The sequence below is a fragment of the Solenopsis invicta genome, chromosome 8 (assembly GCF_016802725.1).
Source record: "Solenopsis invicta isolate M01_SB chromosome 8, UNIL_Sinv_3.0, whole genome shotgun sequence".
NCBI lineage: Eukaryota > Metazoa > Arthropoda > Insecta > Hymenoptera > Formicidae > Solenopsis > Solenopsis invicta.
Window position 1 is genome coordinate 15,277,624 of NC_052671.1, and position 22,499 is coordinate 15,300,122.

The 22,499-nt window shown below is 27.0% G+C and overlaps 1 protein-coding gene and 1 long non-coding RNA gene across 2 annotated transcripts; both read left to right on the top strand.

Moving 5' to 3' along the window:
* The first annotated feature begins 325 nt into the window (after window positions 1–325).
* Window positions 326–2,104, top strand: LOC120358422. The gene is made up of 2 exons (XR_005575383.1): window positions 326–1,164; window positions 2,057–2,104. It is a non-coding gene; the product is annotated as an uncharacterized LOC120358422 (long non-coding RNA).
* Window positions 2,105–5,680: 3,576 nt separating this feature from the next.
* LOC120358517 lies at window positions 5,681–14,080 on the top strand. Its single transcript, XM_039452971.1, has 2 exons — window positions 5,681–6,281; window positions 11,900–14,080. Exon 2 carries the CDS (start codon window positions 12,216–12,218, stop codon window positions 13,659–13,661), a length of 1,446 nt encoding a protein of 481 aa, XP_039308905.1. The 5' UTR covers window positions 5,681–6,281; window positions 11,900–12,215; the 3' UTR covers window positions 13,662–14,080.
* Window positions 14,081–22,499: the final 8,419 nt, after the last annotated feature.

The following is a 22,499-nucleotide window of genomic DNA, read 5'->3' on the forward strand; positions in this document are numbered from 1 at the left end:
GAAATGCATCACAAGTGATAATGTTTCTGATTATAGTTATAATTAAAATTAAAAATTAAAGTTTAAAATTGAAATTACTTGAAATAGTTGTGCACGTAAAATTTATGTATTTAACTTATATTAAGGTATTTATTTTGTACAACAAATTTGCTTATTTATTTTACCTACAAAAAGGTCATTGATACTACCACATATTTTTAATTATATTTTTAAAACACACTAAAAATAAAACTTTGGAAATATAAATAGAAAATGTGTTTTACCATTTGTAATAACGGTTTTTTTATATTGTTTTAAATTTTGTAAAAATAGAGTATTTGATAATTCAAATACATTGTCTGATGAAATATATCTAAAAATTGATAGTAATTAGTAACGTTATATTTCTTTTTTTTGTTTACTTGATTCATCAATATAAAATATCAATAAGTTATACATATCAGGAGTTCTATAGAAGACTTTTACTTCAATATTAAACGTTCTTTATCGATTTAAACTAATACTTTTTGCTTTTCCTCAACACATAAAACGTAATTTAGTAATATTTATGATTAAGTTAGGTTTACATACTTATTAGATTGATCCCTAATGTTGTGCCTCTTATTTTTACATAGTTTTTATCATTTTTCAGTTTATTCAGTTAACAAGTGTGCCGGTTTATTGTACCCCGATTAGAATTGCATTATCAAAAAAGGGAATAGTAAAAATAAAACATGTATATGTATATGTTATGCTATACATGCTAAAACAGTTGATGCTAAATATGTTACTGATTTAATATTATCATTCAATGACGTTCAGTATTGTTTAAACTATATAATTTGCAAAAGAAACTCGTGCAAATTAAATTTTTCCTTTTTTTTAAATATAGCAATCTCTATATATTAGATGTTCAAGAGTTTAACTTACATTTTTGCTTTGGGTACAAACAGTAGCGATTAAACGTAATTTGTAGAAAACATTTTAATAGCTTATGTTTGACGAAGAAAATGATTGCCCTTCATATGTTTAAACTACATGAAATTTATTTTATTATAAAAATATAGCATTGTTGTCTTCGCCGTCGTCGTCGTCGTCGTCGTTATCGTGATTGGCGCTTTTTGATAAGGACAGAGGGTCGCATTTGGGGTCGCTTTTGATTTGAAGGACATGCTACGCCTATCGGTAAGTGATTAAATCTTGTTTTGTGCATTACATAATTCTACTCTTAGAGTTTTCAACTCGTCTTCGTACACATTTTAATTATATATGATATATTCTAAATTTTTGTACAATTTCTGATACATATTAAAAATAAAGATCAAAAAGCAAATATTACTTATTACTTTTTTTTTTTAATATTTTCTTTAATACTTATTTTCAATAATAATAAAAAGATTTTATTGTGATAACAAAATATATATTTCTGTCAAATATATCTCATGCAAAATATATCTTCTTTTTTAATAATTGGTTTACTTTTTTTAATAATTAGCTGAAAATAAAATTTTATTTGATATTTAAATAAAGATTTATTTTAGTGAAATAAATTTATATCCAATTAATGAATTTTTAAGTATTTTCTCAGAAATTATTTTTAACGCAATTTTTTTCTTTTACCAATTATTTTACATTCGATTAACTCGTTCATTAAACTTTATGAAGCTATTTTATAGCTGCTCTGTAAAAATACTTTATTTATTTATGTGACATAAACTTACTTTACTAAAGCTATTTTATAGCTGCTCTGTAAAAATACTTTATTTATTTATGTGACATAAACTTACTTTACTAAAATCAATAGTTATTTAAATTTTGCAAAATAATATTTTATTTCTAGTAAATCAATTAATCAAAACAAATAAGATATATTTCACAAAAATGTACATTTTGTCATCACAATCAAATTTTTTAATAATCAGTAAGAAACGTCACAACTTTGATTATGAAATATTTTTGGGAACTTTACTTTTTAGGCAATAATATAAATTTAATATAAAAATTAATATTCATACACAAACAATTAAATGTTTAGTAAAGAAAAGTCATTAATATTGGCATTTTACTTTATTTTCAGGTAATATCCTTAAATCAAAACGGATAATAAAACTTTACAACGTGGAAATAAACTAGAAATTATTTTCTATCAAATAGTATAGTGGATTTGGTAATACTGTTTAGTATTTTGATAAATAAATGTTTTTGCAATATAATCTACAAAAAGCTTCTAAAAATTTGGCTTCTAAAACTGACACAGTAAGCAATAAAAACAGAATTGAAACAGCTTTTTAGGATAGCAATTAACGACAAAAATTAATAAATTTATAAAATAAGTAATAAAACGTATTTTTGTGTATTAAAAAACAAAGTTTTTAATATTAATATGTTAGAATTTAAGTTTCCCACTTTATATATTTTTTGGCCTCTTATCAGTTTATGTAAATTTGCCACATTTAACGATATCTTTCCTACCTTAAGATACAAATTTTCTAATAAGACAATTTCAATTTTTAGTTAAAAAGTTGTAAATTTGTTTATGATGTTAATAGAAATTAAAAAAAAAAGTTAATTTGTTTTTTAGAATAAAAATTACAGAAGTTATAAAAAATTATATAACAAAAAAGTCTTTTAATAATCTGCGTAAAGAAATTATGTAATGCTATCTTGTAGAAAATGCTACTTTGTAAATTAAAACAATAAAAATGATTAATTTATTATTATATTATATTATAATATAAAGTTAAGTAAATTTATTTCAAAAAGTTACATAACGGCTTTGTGTGTGCGCACTTAAGTCCCTCTTTTTTATCGAAGGGGGAACACATAGTGTTACGCAAAAATTAAACTATTATTTATCATTAAATATATTATTATATTTTCTCATGATTTTACATTTTATTTGAAATTAAGTTTTACAATTTGATTATTTAATTATTATTTCTTATATCTTTATAAAGTTTTTTGAATAAAATGTTAATCAAGAACCTTTATGATAATCGGAATTATTTTCATACGTTAATCACTTCTCAACATTTGCCCTTAAGGAATGTTCACATTCAGATTCCAGCCTGCGACGGGTTAGTTACATAATGTTATTATGTTTTTATATCATTTCGCAACAGAAGCGCAGATGTCTTCTCTATATCTTTTTAAAATGAAGTGAAATGATTCAATACAATCTTTATTATCGTGTAAACATAGTAAGATGATTAAAAGTTCAAAACTTTTAACATTATAAAAAAGAAACATTAAATAACTTGAAGCTAATTATAAGTTAAAAGTAACGGACATGTTACACATAAATAGATATGTACGCATCTAACTATATCGAGTATCGTCATGATATTAATATTACATTTATTATAAACAAAAAATGTACACCCTATTTTGTTTTCTGTAATTATTATTATTATCTATGTAATACTTTCTGTGAACAAAAAATTAAAAAACTTCAAATCGGATTAACCTGATCTTTCCTTATAGCTAATTGTAAGTGCTCGCCCTGATTTGACAAAACCTATAAGATACCCGAGCCGAAGAGGCCCAGTAATAAATAAGGTCCACTTTTAAATTTACCACTTAAAAACGCGCTTTATACTTGAAGTATATGCTTAAAAGGTGTGTCATTAAAAATAGGTAAAGAGGGATTGTAGAATTAATATTGGTAGCAACACATTTATTCAGTGTAAAGAAACTTATAACAAAGTATGAAAATCAACAGTTTATATAGAAATTTGTTGCAAGTTTAATAAGTATACATTTTCTTTTTTTTCCATTAATTTTTTTTTGCGATGCTATAGTATTTTTTCTCAATATTCTTCGATACTTGTGTTTTTTCCGCATTGAGTATTTGCTGAATATTCGATTCATGACTGTCGAATATTCAGTGTTCGTTACATACCGAATATTACTATTTGTTGCATCTCTATCTCCTACTCTCACTTTTGAAATTATTATTATTTTGTTTTTTTTTAACATTGTCATACAGCAGAATATCAAATAGTTGCCGAATATTCGTCGCAACTCTAATATATAAAGAATTTTTGGAATAAGTATACTTTCTTATAAATAATATTAAATAAGGCCTATTTATACGTTTATTGTTATGACAATTGACATTTATTTCTTATGTATGTGGCTTGTAACAGAGGATAACAGTTTTCAATGATATAACTTTTCAGAAGCCAAAATTGTACTCAAATAGCCAAGAATTTCCTAAAGTTTAAAAATTAATTATAGAAAAAATTAATGATAATTGATATGGTGTTTAACAGTATAATAGAACCCTAAAAAATTTTGTTTTTTGTAAATAATAATTATTTCAAAAATAATTTGGAATATAATGTTTAATTCATTTCTTATTTTGAATATATCTTCAATTCAGTCTTTATTAAAAACACAATCATTTAATAAAATCGAATGTCAAAGATTAAAAAACTTTTTCTTATTTATTTAAAAAATGTTCTATATAAAAGATTATTTTATTTTAGTGAATAATTTAAATAAACATTTTATTTTTATTTACATTATTTGAATATCTTTGTAAATAAATTTTATAAAATATAAAATAAATAAGTTGGGTTTTATTCGGCTCAGGTGCCTTATTTGAACAAAATATTTTTTGAACAAAGAAAATAAGAAACAAAGTAATAGGACTATACCATATATTCAATTTAAGCATTAATATGTAAAGAATAATATCAATAACAAAGAGAGCATGTACTCTCTTCTCGACTATCACGATCGTTGGTATAACACAATCAGAAACAAATGTTCTTTTATAGCATGCGAAAATAATGTAATAGTAGCACAAGCATAATAGATTATAAGAATATCGTATAAATTGAAGAAAGGATAAAAAGTTCAATTTTTATAACATTAAATGGTTATACCTAGATACTTTTTAAGTTTTGATATTTTAAAAAATATTCTGTGCAAATTTCAACACAATCCGACACAATTTAATGAAATAATGCGTTTTAAGGGGACTGGATTCTTTGAAGGGTCAAAAAAGCTATTTTTATGATCTTTTTTACAAAAACTATATGAGCAATTAATTTGAAATGTTACACACATATTTATTTATATTTTGTTAATCAGGAATTTTTACAAGTAAAAATAACGTAAATATATACGATAACTTTGGTGTAACTCATAAAATCTCGACACTCAGTTATTTGAGAAGACAAATCGAGTATGTTTCTTAATCTACAGATGTTTGGTTATTATTGAAACCAGAATTATTAAAATCAAACTATTTTTTAAATAATTATTACGCACGTAAAAACTAAAAAAATCACTAAAAATTTTGAAAGTTTAACGTAAAAAGAAAATGAACGCAATAATGTAATTTAATTTCGCTTGTTACAACAATAGAGACAAGTGTTTCAAATATATAGGTAAAAGGCGAATTCAATTGGCAGTTTGCCTGAAATCGTGGTCATCCGTTTGAAAAACATAGTTGCGAGAAAAATGCATTCAAAGTTTTGAGTACAATTTACTCATATATTTTTAGTACTTATGTAAGTGTCATTCTAATCAGCAATTCTAGGCCCATATAATAAGCCTTCTGTAATTTCTAGGTAGAATTATTGCTAATCAGACATTTCAAAGTAAAGTGTACTTATTATAATGGAAAATAATAAAATAAAAGCAAAACTACATGTAAAAATGTTTACCGCTTCGAATAAAATGTTATAACTTCCGTAACTTTTCAAATTTTTTGATAAAAATTTAATGGGTTGATTCTTAAGGGCATGTACTTTCATAAAATCGATTTTATTTACCCTCCAAAGGGTCCTACCCCTTAAAGTATACCGGTTTGAACGTTCAAAGTATGTATAAAACGGCAGATGCAACGAGTCCCAAAAGTAGCCATACAAAAGAAGTATATTAGTGTACGAATAACCTATTCTATATCACTACAGATCGTACTTGTGTTAGTAAATACCGACAGATGCTGGCAGTACAGCATTAGAAGTCGAGCAGTACACACGACAATTCTATCGTAGTATTTTATTTTGTTATATTTTAAATTATTTATCATTACGAGTATATCTAGAAAAGGATCTAAAAATTTGAGACAATCGATTAACTCACGGAAGACAAAGTGGCAATCGAATAGTGGCTCAAATTCTTGTAGATACATTAAAAAAGAAATCGTGCACCAAAATTTCGGATCTCAACGCGCAGCAGAGTAAATAAGAGGGAAGAGCACTTCGGCGACAATTTTAAATTGAAAATTTGGAGACTACCACTGATTTGGAGGACTTACTATATGATCCTAGAATAGACAATTTTGTGTAAGTTACAAAATTTGCAGTTTATTTGGTTGAAAACTTAACTTGAAGCAATAAAGCGTTTTTTTTCAAAATTGCCTTTTTGAAATCGGTATTTTGCTGTTGAACAATTTTGGATAAAATCAATATTTGAAGCTTGTGATAACTTCGTGAAAAAAAAATCTAAACCTTTTCTCTAAGCTAATTTTAAAACTTTTTGATTATTTGAATTAATCTTTCTCGAAGTTTCTTTCAAAGTTATCACAAATTTCAAATATCGATTTCAGAAAAATTGAATAACCGTTTAACTGTAGAATTAAAGGACCACCTATTTTAATCTCCAAAGAAGAGAGTAACATCGTCAAAAATGCTAAATCGTAATAAAATTTTTCAAAAACATTTTACACCTTAAAGTCTCTATATACTTTTTATACCAATTTTAAAAACGTCTTACTAACCTTTTACGGAACTATGCAAATAAAGATGAGTCAAAATTTGTTACGAATTTTGCAAGATTATTTGACGTAAATTAAAAATCGCATACGAATGCAGTTTACAGCATTTAAAAGCGTGAATCTTTATTTGTAATTTGCATACATGTTGAGCGTCATACGATTTTTATTCACCGAAATATTCAACATTGATGCAAAGAAACCATTGTTATCGGAGAGCAATACTTACAGACCTTAATTTTCATATGTTTTTGATACTAAAATAACATGAAGACATAAATAATTAAAATATAACAGGATTCAAAACTGCTACTCTAATATAATAACAATTATTAAGGAAAAAAACCTCATGTAAACAGCCGTCTTATTTCGATTAAAAAAAAACTGACAAAATTTATTGAATGCAGACAAAGTATACGATAATATTCACTATTTAAACTAATTAAAAAAATTTTGTTGTTGAAAAATTTCAAAATGGCACAGGAGCTGCTTGAAGTTGGTTCTTTGAATTTGCGCCGGCCTACGCCAAGGTGACAAAATTAATGTAAAACAGAAATTTCAAAAAAATTTTGTTTATGTATAAAAACGCACAGCATCTACCTAAATAATTTAAAAAATTCATAAAATTGCAAAAACGGCGACATAAACAGAAAAAGTACTTTAAACAATTGTTAATAATTATTGTTTAAAGCAAAATATTAATGATTGGATAGGTATATGCTGGGGCGAGATAATTGAAAAATTAGCATGTAAAATTTATAGATGATGGGTCAAGTAGTTTTTGAGTTACATAGGCCGGCACGCAAAATTTATTGTTTTAAGAAAAAGACGTTTTTTAAAGTTGTATAACTACGCGCTCCGGCCGCTGCCCGATGAGAACAGGTACGTCGATTCCACGTTCTATCCACGTAAATTATGTAAAATTCGTGGATAGAATTTTATTGACTTGATATCAACATGAATTTTACGTGAACACTTCCATGTGATACATCTAATCCACGTAGAATTACTGATGAAATTTGACGAAGTTTAAGATAGGTGACAACAATGCGGACTTCATGAGAATAAATTCACATCGACTTATCCTGTACAATTCATGTAGAATTTTTGGTTAAATTTAAAGGAGAAAAAAATAGGAGATAGCAGCATAGAATTCACGTGAGTAATTTCTTCATTTTGATTTTTAAGTCCAAGATTTTTTTCTGGAACATACTGTTAAGAAACATAAATATTATCGATAGATGAAATAGATCTATGAATGAAGAAACCTTGATCTACAATGAGTAGACAATATTTTTTAAAAGTTTTTTAAATGTTTCTTTAATACAAAATTTTTCATATTTATAATTCAATTATTGTATTGACATATATTTTCTAGTTGCATTCTTATTTAAAATTTGATAATAAAATATTCTTTAGACATCGTAGTATCAAATATTATAATTTCCGACTTTAGTGCTAACTGCAAACTGTTGTAAATGATTAGTTAATGTGTCGCACGCGCTCTCCGCAGATCAACAATTTATTTACAACAGTTTATAGTAAGCACCAAATTCGGAAATTGATATATTTCGATTCTACGATGTCTAAGAAATATTTCAGTATAACATTTTTGTAAGCATCAAATCCTGTGGCATCTAATACCTGATTTTATGCGCTATCGGACAGAATGAATTAATAATTGTTATGGTATTAGTAGAAACTTTGAGTCCTGTTACATTTCAATTATTTGTGTTTTCTGTGTTATTTTAGTACCGAAAACATACGAATATAAAGGTCTGTTGGTTCTCTGAGATCACGATGCTGCGCTGGGTATATAGTGATATTTTTTAAACAAACGTATATTTCCATTTATTTTAGAAATTTCTTTGAGTACTAAATTAGTATTAAATTCTGGTGTATTTGTTTCGTGACTTGTTTGTGATTACTATATATATATATATTTTTTTTTGTTATGGGAAAGGTCCAGCTTGATGTCAAGCTGGACAACTCTCTCATTTTTTACCAAATTTCCTGTTAAACGGTTTGAGCACCAAAATTCGGATTGTGGTACTAAATTAGTACCTAAGTAGCACTAAATTTTTACTAGGTTAGAGCTTGATTTTAACTTACAAGTAAGATTGTAAAGAATTAATGAATATATGTTTTCCCATGAAATAAGTTTTTACTTTCCACGAAGCTTCTTGTAACAGACTTTACACCTGAATAACTCATAAAATAATGCTCCATATGCAAATAGAATACTTAAAAGTTATTTCTCACTAATGAACTTGTTCTTACTTTCCTAGTCTTCCTGGTTTGCAATCTCATCTTTGTTAGTGAGAACGAGTATCACTTTTACAAATATGAATCATTAGTACATGATGATTTGTTTAGAACCAAGGTAATCTCATTCATACTTCACATTTCACATTTCACTTTTTACTTCTAACATAAAAGTCAAAATTTTAATTCAGTGGTAACACCACCCTTGAGATTTTAAAAAATCAATTTTTTTTTTGCTTAAATCATTAGTTTATACTTATAGAAATATGATGCAAGTAGTTTTAGAACAAAATTCAAACTGTATTATAGTTTTTGAGCTGATTAAATTACTCGTCTCTATGTGCCCACCGAACAGTTGCAGGCAATTGGTAACGTTCCCTTCTCCGCGCCTATTTACGTACCGAAAACAAATCTTCGATTAATATAATGTAGATGTTATTACTAAATCAGTAAATCGTTTTCGAAACGCATAAACACAAAAAACATCGGTTTTTTGTGTTTATGCGACGCCATTTTCTATGTTTATGCAACAAACTTGGCTGTTTACTATTATAATGAAGGTTACAACGGCCTCATAAAAATTATGTAAGTTTTAAACCTTGTGATGGGCCCTAGTTGTTATTATTTTTGCCAAGAATTGGATGCGCGGCGTATCACACTTGTCGTAGAAAACTTACACGCAAAAATTCATATATAAGAAAAACAATTTAGTAAATGCGCCAGTAAGCCGCAACTTAATGCATAAATAAAATTTAAAACAAATATTTTTTTATTCGACAATATATGTACAATAAAACCCTCTTAGTTTTTTTTATATAAAATTATTCATTTACCCATAATAAATTTCCAAACATAGGTACCATTTTAAGGCCTAAAGGGTGGCGTTATCCCTTAAGAGCTTTAAAAGAAAGAACAATAAAAGAAAGGAACCCGATTTAAGATTTTATGATTAAGAACTTAGTAATCTATAAAAATTTCCATACAGGTAAGCACAAAGAATTAGAGTTACAACAAGGTTTCATAATGATTCATATTTGTAAAAGTGATACTTGTTTTCACTAAAACAATGAGATTGAAAATTAAGAAGGTCAGAGAACAAAGAAAAAATTTATTAACAAGAATCCCCTAAAAATAATTTTTAAGTCATCTATTCGCATACAGAGCATTATTTTATGAGTTACTTCGGTGTAAAATCTGTTAATAAGCGTAATCAAAATATCTCAAGAAACGCTGCATCAATATAAATTTTGTAGTGTATATTTTAAAAGTTCGGGAAAAAACCTAGTTTTTGAAATTATTCCACGGATATTTTTTGGTTTTTTTTTCAAGACATAAAAAATTTATTGGAAAAATTCAAAAAGTGTTGTACTGTGGTTCCGCATCCGTATCAAAGTTATCTGTTTTACGATATGATTTTTTAATCCTAACATGCCACACTTATTTTGAAGTCCACAGTTTGCCATATTTCCATCAATGAGGCAACTCGATTTTTTATTTTATCCCTTTTATTCAAATTAATATTTTAAGACTTGTATAATAAAAAATAGAAATATTTAATCTAAATACCATGCTCATGAAATAACAGCAGATCAAAAAAATTATTTAAAATAATTAAATTTGTAACAATACAGGAAGAAGTAAACTATAAAACGGGATTACACTTCAGAAGTTCAACGGATTAGAGCATGGCAAACTAAAGTTGAAAATCTGTCAACACAAATTAAAGAAGAACGTCTTCAATGGTCGTAGCTAAATTTTAGTTCTTATTTGTGTGATTTAATTTTATTATTGATCGAGTTAGCTAAGATTCTCGTATCGGAGATTCGGGAGATCGCAAGTTTGAACCCTGAATGAGATAATATTTGTCGCAATATATCTAATATTTAGATGCTAGTTAGCATCATTTGGTATTAAAATGATTTTAATTTAATAAACGTGATTTTATTCATTCTTATTCAACTTGCAGTTGTGTTATGACTGAAAAATTAATTCGACGCGCAGTTTGATGAATTTGAAGAAGTATATAAAATCAAATAAATATGATCACTAAGATCTGGCTACAACAGTTGAAGGCGTTCTTGTTTAATTTGTGTTGTCATATTATCGATTGAATATATCTCTAGTTGAAAATCTGTGTTAACGAGAAATATAATCAGAAAATGGTCCGTATAAAAGTAGACTGTTGTTGGTTTTTGCATTCAAATTTCTGTGCCCAAAGTGTTTTCTTTTTGTTTATGATAATGTAAGACGAAAACAAAAAGAATAAATGTATAAAAACAGAATTAATGCATCTTTAAAATAAAATAAAACGTATGCTTCTTGTTAATTGCAAATATTCAAAATTCTTTACAAAAAGATTAATATAAATTTTAACTTAAATTAGTCTTTAAAATAAAATTACATTCTTTCTTACAATTGTTTGTTTAACAATTAATAAACCTCAAATGACGTAATATTCCAAATAAGAGCATAAAAATTAACTCAATATTAATTCTCGCTCATATATATTGTGTCTTACTTTAATAATACTGTAAAATTAAATAGCATGTCATTTACATAACTCACACAAACAGCCATTTTCCACAAAAGGCAATTTTCAGAAAAAACGGAAATTTTTCTGATATTCTTTCAGCAATTTAAAACAAGCGATTTTTGTAAACTATATTTTATTGGCTACTTTAATACTAAAAAATCTAGTGTTCAATCGTGGCATTCATTTCTTTGGCGTATTTCTTTTATCAATAAGAAATGAGAAATTTTTTGAGAGAAAAATTGAGAGAAATGAGAGATTTTTTGAGAGAAAAAATATACTTTTGATTTTAAACATACGCGATTTAGTTGCAAACCATAATTTCGAAAAAATAAACAATTGAAGACAAGATAACTATATATATTAAATAAATTTATTAAGTTTTTTTATTTCAGATGACCAGCTCAAAGTTAGAGCTGCTCAATGCAAAACAAATCTAACAAAGATTGTTTTTAAGAGATTGTTCATATTTCCTTATTTCTCGATACGTTATTATAATCAAATTACTTATTATTTTTAAAATACATATATTTAAATACATTAACGTTTGTTTTGAACAATCTTAAAGTTAAAAAATAATTTTTTTTTAACGCTTTATCGGCCTTGTAACTATGTACAACTTCTTAAAGGCATCAGTGAGCAGTAAGCAAGAATAAAGGCACTTTAAAGAAGTGTACTAATAAACTAATTAATATAAAATTTTAAATAACAATGTCCCAAAATTTAGTGTGGAATTATTTCACCCAACATAGACGACCAGTAGCAGAATGCAATTTATGTAATGAATGGTACCATAGTGATCAAGTTCAAAATTTAGAGGAACATCTGACCCGTGAACATCCAGAAGTAATAATAGAAATACGTGAAAGCATTAGACGTGCCAATTTAGAAATGTGTTTTGCATTCGACGTAGGAGATTCTGAGGCAAGATGTAAATATACTGACAATTGCATTGTCAACATATTTAACGGAATAGATTATTTAGAAGATCACTTGTGCAACCATGTTAGAAATGATGTTAGAAGGGAGCTTAGAAATGCAGAAAGAAATCCAGACGGAACAGCATCACAATTAACAGCCGCAGATGACAATGCGAGTGCAAGTACCAGTAATCAACCGACTAATCCAATTTTGCAAGCCACACAAATTCTTGAAGAATTGCCATGGGGCAATTCCGATAGCTTGGTATGGCGATATTTTAAACCAATTATAAATCCTTTTGCAAAATGCATTATTTGTAAATCTTATTACAATGATCCAACTTTGAAACTATTTGAGAATCACTTACTATCTTGTCATACATACACCATAGATAAAATGCGATGTGAAATTGATGAAGAAATTAGGCGTCTCGATCTATCACCATACTTTAAATGCGAGACAGTAATTCCTCGAATAAAATGCAATGTTGAAAATTGCATTCACTTTTTCAATATATTTTATGGAACAAAAAGATTAAAATATCATTTAGACACATGTCATAAAAGTATATGTACAAGGATTTCTATGCCACAAAATAACACAGATATAATATTAGAACAAGCAGCTGAAGACACTAATGAGGATATACAGCTAACAGTCGCAGAAGACAACGCTAGTGCAAGTACCAGTAATCAACAGACTGATCCAATTTCACAAGACACCCAAAATCTTGAAGAATTGCCATGGGGCCATCCCGACAATTTAGTATGGCGATATTTTGAACCAGATGGAAAACCTTACGCAAAATGCCATATCTGTAAAAAGCGCATCAAAGGTTTATCTTTGAAAAAACTTGAGCAACACTTCCTGTATTGTCATACAAATGTGATTCATGAAATTCAATGTGAAATTAATGAAGAAATTAGATGTCTCGATCTATCACCATATTTTAAATTTCATTCAATATATCAAATAGGATGCAATATTGATAATTGCATCCACATAATTAATATTTTTCATGGAACAAAAAAATTAAAACATCATTTAGATACATGTCATGAAAGTATATGTACAAGAATTTCCACGTCAAAAAATAATACAGATGTAATGACAGAACAAGTAGCTAAAGACAGTAATGAAGATATACAGCTAATATCCGCAGTGGACGATGCGAGTGCTAGTGAACAACCAATTGATGCACTTCGGCAAGACACAGAAGATCATAAAGAATGGTGATAGGGCAATTCTTATAACTTTGTATAGCAATATTTTAAATTAAATGAACAGCAAAATGCAATATCTGTAACAAATATTTCAAAGTTACAGTTTTAAAAACATTTGAGTGACACTTGCTATGTTATCATAAAAAATTAATAGATAAAATGCGATGTGAAATGAAAGAAGAAATTAAATGCCTCAATCTATCGCCATATTTTGTATGTGACATGGAATTTCTTCAAATAGAATGCAATGTTGATAATTGCATTTACAGTATCAACATATTTCACGGTATAGACGGATTAATAAAACATTTAAACAAATGTCATGCAAGTATGTTGACAACGACATATTTTCCATACATTTCAAGAAGTAGCACACATTTTCAGGGGGGAATGGGTATATAGATGCAAATCAACATTAAGTATTATATTAAATTAATTAATTTAATATAAATAGTGATATTACTAATTCTTATTCGACATGCTGTGTTATGACCGAAAATTAATTCAGCGCACATTCTGGTTGAATTCGGAGAAGTATATAAAATCACATAAATAAATACAAGCACTAAGACCTAGCTACGACCAAAGAAGTCTTTCTTGCTATCATTGTGTTGTTACACTATCGGTCCAATAACATATTTGTAGCACACATGAAATGAACAAATCCGTAACTGAAGAGTATAATGCAAGTACACAGACCCACACAAACGTTGATGATCCACGGCCTGGTCCAAGTTGGCAAACATAACAGAAAATTAAGGACAACGTAGGTAAATACTATTGGGTTGTCGAAAAAGTCGTGACGCATTTCTGCAACGAAAGGCGCTAAATTATTTTTGAAAGTACTAGAGTTATTCGTACTTATGTTAGTGAAGTACACAACCTCGGAAAAATTTATATTATAGAAAAATTAGAACTGCAGAAAAGTGTATTTAAATATCTCAGCTGTATCACTTTCAATCGAGAGACAGTATTTACTTTCAACGAGTTTGAAGATTACTGCCGTTAGGAAGAGATATTAAACATATCAAGATCATTATTGACTTACCAAGATCTAATGGTCAAATTAAAATCCCAGCTGAATCATTTCCGATCGAAAGACAGTATTCACTTCCATCGAATTCGAAGATTACTACCGTCAGGAAGATATGAAACACGTGAAGATCATTGTCGACTTACCAAGATCTAATGGTCAAATTAAAATTCCAGCTAAATTATTTCTGATCGAGGGACAGTATTTAATTCCAATGAATTCGAAGACTACTGCTGTTAGGAAAATATTAAACACCTGAAGATCATCGTCGATTTACCAAAAGCTAATGATCGAATTGAGAAAATAAATTATACCGTAAGTATTATATGTTTATGCGGTGTATATATTTATGTTTCACGATTAGTTGGGATTAATAAAGTTTTTCCTGAATCTTTGTAACGAGTTTAAACAATTTATATAATTTGCTATCCCTTATTGATTATTAACATATTAATAACACTGATCGACAAAAATTTAACATTTTTTTTGCTCTAGAGTAAACGAAGTTTCTGATAAATTTTCATGCGCTGATTACAAATCTGACCACAAAAAATGTTGTATCACGTTAGGTTTTTGAGATATTCTAACTTAAAGGTACAATAAATGACGTTTTTGATCATTTTCCGATGACTTATATAATGTTTAACAATTTTTTTTCAGTATCTAGCTGGATGTCACATTAAAGTGTGATTATTATCTTTTCCCACACATATTTAATTGCTATGATCCGATTCTTTTTTCGCTAAAATAGAGCAAATTAAATTTTTTTTGTTTTATAATCTTTTGTGTCACATTTATTTATATCGAACCGATTGTTTTGAAAATTTGTAATCGAGGCTTTTTCGGGTTGTTGATTACAAATCTGAAGATAGATTTTCAAAATTTAAAATGGCCGATCTAATATGACGGATCAAAATCTTAAAAAAAACAAAAAAATTCAATTTGCTCTATTTCAGTAAAAAAAAGTCGAATTATAGCAATGAAATATGCGTTGGAAAAAGCAAGAATAACACTTTAATGTGACATTCAATAAGATGCTGAAAAAAAAATTGTTAGACATTTTATAAGTCGTGGAAAATGGCCAAAAACCTCATTTTATTGCACTTTTAATAGAATATCTCAAAAACTTGAAGTGTTACGACATTTTTGCGGCCAGTTTTGTAATCAGCACATCAAAATCTATCAGAAACGACTCTGTTAAGGTCAAAATGGTGTCGACCAGTATAATTGATGAAATGAAAAATTCGAGATATATATCAAACATTTTTTACTTCAAGTGTAATTTGCATTTAAATCAATCTAATTCATATTTAAGTAACAAAATTAGATAATTTTATTTAACAATCAAACAAGCAATTAAAATATTATTTTATTTTATTAATAGTGTCATTGCATTTTTTAATTTCAAAATTCACTTTATATGTAGGTGTGTGTATATGTATGTGCAGGTTCACTTAATATGGACAACATCGTGGAACTTGTTTCAAACTTTAAAACAAGGAAGCATCAATGGACTGCAAATAATCATGTCTTCAATCTGATGGAATGTAACGCAAACAGGTTTCTCATTTGCTGATTATCCATTCTTACAAGAAATAGAAAATTATTAGTTAATCAGGAAATATATAAAATATCAGGAGTATATAAAATCAGAAAGTATATAAAGTCACACAAATATATATAAAGTATCAAGATCCAGCTACGACCGTGGAAGGCCTTCTTGTTAAAATTTGTATGCCACATGTGTCGGTCGAATATCTTTCTATTTTTCAATCAGGAAATATTCGCAAAAATAGTATTATCTGCAAGCGATCACAGGTAATTATTTTAGGGATAAGACAAGGAGGTTTACATTTTCTCAATAAATAAGCAGGGTACGGATATATTAAGAATACTGTCCGATTAAATTTTCTTTTACAAAAATACAAATATTTATGACCTTCAGATAGAGCTGACTACAATTAATTGGAAATAAAATCATCAAAATGTTTAGTATGAATGCCAATTATTTTACATTCGATTAACTCGTTCATTAAACTTTATGAAGCTATTTTATACCTGCTCTGTAAAAAATACTTAAAATTTTATTTATGTGACATAAACTTACTTTACTAAAATCAATAGTTATTTAAATTTTGCAAAATAATATTTTATTTCTAGTAAATCAATTAATCAAAACAAATAAGATATATTTCACAAAAATGTACATTTTGTCATCACAATCAAATTTTTTAATAATCAGTAAGAAACGTCACAACTTTGATTATAAAATATTTTTGGGAACTTTACTTTTTAGGCAATAATATAAATTTAATATAAAAATTAATATTCATACATAAACAATTAAATGTTTAGTAAAGAAAAGTCATTAATATTGGCATTTTACTTTATTTTCAGGTAATATCCTTAAATCAAAACGGATAATAAAACTTTACAACGTGGAAATAAACTAGAAATTATTTTCTATCAAATAGTATAGTGGATTTGGTAATACTGTTTAGTATTTTGATAAATAAATGTTTTTGCAATATAATCTACAAAAAGCTTCTAAAAAATTTGGCTTCTAAAACTGACACAGTAAGCAATAAAAACAGAATTAAAACAGCTTCTTAGGATAACAATTAACGACAAAAATTAATAAATTTATAAAATAAGTAATAAAACGTATTTTTGTGTATTAAAAAACAAAGTTTTTAATATTAACATGTTAGAATTTAAGTTTCCCACTTTATATATTTTTTGGCCCCTTATTAGTTTATGTAAATTTGCCACGTTTAACAATATCTTTCCTACCTTAAGATACAAATTTTCTAATAAGACAATTTCAATTTTTAGTTCATAAGTTGTAAATTTGTTTATGATGTTAATAGAAATTAAAAAAAAAGTTAATATGTTTTTTAGAATAAAAATTACAGAAGTTATAAAAAATTATATAACAAGAAAGTCTTTTAATAATCTGCGTAAAGAAATTATGTAATGCTACCTTGTAGAAAATGCTACTTTGTAAATTAAGACAATAAAAATGATTAATTTATTATTACATTATATTATAATATATAGTTAAGTAAATTTATTTCAAAAAGTTACAACGGCTTTGTGTGTGCGCACTTAAGTCCCTCTTTTTTATCGAAGGGGGAACACATAGTGTTACGCAAAAATTAAACTATCATTTATCATTAAATATATTATTATATTTTCTCATGATTTTACATTTTATTTGAAATTAAGTTTTACAATTTGATTATTTAATTATTATTTCTTATATCTTTATAAAGGTTTTTGAATAAAATGTTAATCAAGAACCTTTATGATAATCGGAATTATTTTTATACGTTAATCACTTTTCAACATTTGCCCTTAAGGAATTGAAAATGTTCACATTCCAGCCTGCGACGGGTTAGTTACATAATGTTATTATGTTTTTATATCATTTCGCAACAGAAGCGCAGATGTCTTCTCTATATCTTTTTAAATTGTAGTGAAATAATTCAATACAATCTTTATTATCGTGTAAACATAGTAAAATGATTAAAAGTTCAAAACTTTTAACATTATAAAAAAGGAACATTAAATAACTTGAAGCTAATTATAAGTTAAAAGTAACGGACATGTTACACATAAATAGATATGTACGCATTTAACTATATCGAGTATCGTCATAATATTAATATTACATTTATTATAAACAAGAAATGTACACCCTATTTTGTTTTCTGTAATTATTATTATTATCTATGTAATACTTTCTGTGAACAAAAAATTAAAAAACTTCAAATCGGATTAACCTGATCTTTCCTTACAGCTAATTGTAAGTGCTCGCCCTGATTTGACAAAATCTATAAGATACCCGAGCCGAAGAGGCCCAGTACTAAATAAGCTCCACTTTTAAATTTACCACTTAAAAACGCGCTTTATATTTGAAGTATATGCTTAAAAGGTGTGTCATTAAAAATAGGTAAAGAGGGATTGTAGAATTAATATTGGTAGCAACACATTTATTCAGTGTAAAGAAACTTGTAACAAAGTGTGTAAATCAACAGTTTATATAGAAATTTGTTGTAAGTTTAATAAGTATACATTTTCTTTTTTTTCCAATAATTGTTTTTTTTGCGATACTATAGTATTTTTTCTCAATATTCTTCGAAACTTGTGTTTTTTCCGCATCGAGTATTTGCTGAATATTCGATTCATGACTGTCGAATATTCAATGTTCGTTACATACCGAATATTACTATTTGTTGCATCTCTATCTCCTACTCTCACTTTTAAAATTATTATTATTTTGTTTTTTTTTTAACATTGTCATATAGCAGAATATCAAATAGTTGCCGAATATTCGTCGCAACTCTAATATATAAAGAATTTTTGGAATAAGTATACTTTCTTATAAATAATATTAAATAAAGCCTATTTATACGTTTATTGTTATGACAATTGACATTTATTTCTTATGTATGTGGCTTGTAACAGAGGATAACAGTTTTCAATGATATAACTTTTCAGAAGCCAAAATTGTACTCAAATAGCCAAGAATTTCCTAAAGTTTAAAAATTAATTATAGAAAAAATTAATGATAATTGATATGGTGTTTAACAGTATAATAGAATCCTAAAAAATTTTGTTTTTTGTAAATAATAATTATTTCAAAAATAATTTGGAATATAATGTTTAATTCATTTCTTACTTTGAATATATCTTCAATTCAGTCTTTATTAAAAACACAATCATTTAATAAAATCGAATGTCAAAGATTAAAAAACTTTTTCTTATTTATTTAAAAAATGTTCTATATAAAAGATTATTTTATTTTAGTGAATAATTGAAATAAACATTTTATTTTTATTTACATTATTTGAATATCTTTGTAAATAAATTTTATAAAAAATAAAATAAATAAGTTGGGTCTTATTCGGCTCAGGTGCCTTATTTGAACAAAATATTTTTCGAACAAAGAAAATAAAAAACAAAGTAATAGGACTACACCATATATTCAATTTAAGCATTAATATGTAAAGAATAATATCAATAACAAAGAGAGCATGTACTCTCTTCTCGACTATCACGATCGTTGGTATAACACAATCAGAAACAAATGTTCTTTTATAGCATGCGAAAATATTGAAATAGTAGCACAAGCATAACAGATTATAAGAATATCGTACAAATTGAAGAAAGGATAAAAAGTTCAATTTTTATAATATTAAATGGTTATACCTAGATACTTTTTAAGTTTTGATATTTTAAAAAATATTCTGTGCAAATTTCAACACAATCCGACACAATTTAATGAAATAATGCGTTTTAAGGGGACCGGATTCTTTGAAGGGTCAAAAAAGCTATTTTTATGATCTTTTTTACAAAAACTATATGAGCAATTAATTTGAAATGTTACACACATATTTATTTATATTTTGTTAATCAGGAATTTTTACAAGTAAAAATAACATAAATTGTAATAAATATAACATTGTTCGTGCGACGTGTCTGAGCGCGCACCATCTCATGGATAACTTTGGTGTAACTCATAAAATCTCGACACTCAGTTATTTGAGAAGACAAATCGAGTATGTTTCTTAATCTACAGATGTTTGGTTATTATTGAAACCAGAATTATTAAAATCAAACTATTTTTTAAATTATTATTACGAATGTAAAAATAAACTAAAAAAATCACTAAAAATTTTGAAAGTTTAACGTAAAAAGAAAATGAACGCAATAATGTAATTTAATTTCGCTTGTTACAAAAATAGAGACAAGTGTTTCAATTATATAGGTAAAAGGCGAATTCAATTGGCAGTTTGCCTGAAATCGTGGTCATCCGTTTGAAAAACATAGTTGCGAGAAAAATGCATTCAAAGTTTTGAGTACAATTTAGTCATATATTTTTAGTACTTATGTAAGTGTCATTCTAATCAGCAATTCTAGGCCTATATAATAAGCCTTCTGTAATTTCTAGGTAGAATTATTGCTAATCAGACATTTCAAAGTAAAGTGTACTTATTATAATGGAAAATAATAAAATAAAAGCAAAACTACATGTAAAAATGTTTACCGCTTCGAATAAAATGTTATAACTTCGGTAACTTTTCAAATTTTTTGATAAAAATTTAAGGGTTGATTCTTAAGGGCATGTACTTTCATAAAATCGATTTTATTTACCCTCCAAAGGGTCCTACCCCTTAAGGTATACCGGTTTGAACGTTCAAAGTATGTATAAAACGGCAGATGCAACGAGTCCCAAAAGTAGCCATACAAAAGAAGTGTATTAGTGTACGAATAACCTATTCTATATCACTAGAGATCGTACTTGTGTTACTAAATACCGACAGATGCTGGCAGTACAGCATTAGAAGTCGAGCAGTACACACGACAATTCTATCGTAGTATTTTATTTTGTTATATTTTAAATTATTTATCATTACAAGTATATCTAGAAAAGGATCTAAAAATTTGAGACAATCGATTAACTCACGGAAGTCAAAGTGGCAATCGAATAGTGGCTCAAATTCTTGTAGATACATTAAAAAAGAAATCGTGCACCAAAATTTCGGATCTCAACGCGCAGCAGAGTAAATAAGAGGGAAGAGCACTTCGGCGACAATTTTAAATTGAAAATTTGGAGACTACCACTGATTTGGAGGACTTACTATATGATCCTAGAATAGACAATTTTGTGTAAGTTACAAAATTTGCAGTTTATTTGGTTGAAAACTTAACTTGAAGCAATAAAGCGTTTTTTTTCAAAATTGCCTTTTTGAAATCGGTATTTTGCTGTTGAACAATTTTGGATAAAATCAATATTTGAAGCTTGTGATAACTTCGTGAAAAAAAAATCTAAACCTTTTCTCTAAGCTAATTTTAAAACTTTTTGATTATTTGAATTAATCTTTCTCGAAGTTTCTTTCAAAGTTATCACAAATTTCAAATATCGATTTCAGAAAAATTGAATAACCGTTTAACTGTAGAATTAAAGGACCACCTATTTTAATCTCCAAAGAAGAGAGTAACATCGTCAAAAATGCTAAATCGTAATAAAATTTTTCAAAAACATTTTACACCTTAAAGTCTCTATATACTTTTTATTTAATTTTAATTTTAATTTAATTTAATTTAATTTTAAGTCTCTATATACTTTTTATTTAATTTTAGAAACGTCTTACTAACCTTTTACGGAACTATGCAAATAAAGATGAGTCAAAATTTGTTACGAATTTTGCAAGATTATTTGACGTAAATTAAAAATCGCATACGAATGCAGTTTACAGCATTTAAAAGCGTGAATCTTTATTTGTAATTTGCATACATGTTGAGCGTCATACGATTTTTATTCACCGAAATATTCAACATTGATGCAAAGAAACCATTGTTACTTTGGTATATTAAATAACACAGTAAAAAAAAGAACTTAAAAAATACGTAATTTAATCGTAAAAGTCAACGCTTTCGTACGATATAAATCACATTTGGGTGTGATTGCAAAGTTTGTATTTCAACATTTGACGATCGTTTTTTACGAATTTCGAGAATTATACCTCTATTAAACTGGATCTTCCATCATCGAAAAACAAGCTCTTACCTAGTCAAAAATTTAATGCTATTTAGATGCTAATTTAGTACCACAATTCAAATTTTGGTGTTCAAACCATTTAGCAGAAAATTTGGTAAAAAAGTGTGGGGGTTTACCTTAACATCAAGATAAATCCCAATAACAAAAAAATATATATATGTGTGTGTGTGTGTGTGTGTGTGTGTGTGTGTGTGTGTGTGTGTGTGTGTGTGTGAGAGTGTGTGAGTGTGTGCGTGCGTGTGCGTGCGTGT

What these genes read in the sequence shown, in the direction of transcription:
- LOC120358517 (XM_039452971.1), top strand. Translation starts at nt 12,216, where the DNA reads ATGTCCCAAAATTTAGTGTGGAATTATTTCACCCAACATAGACGACCA.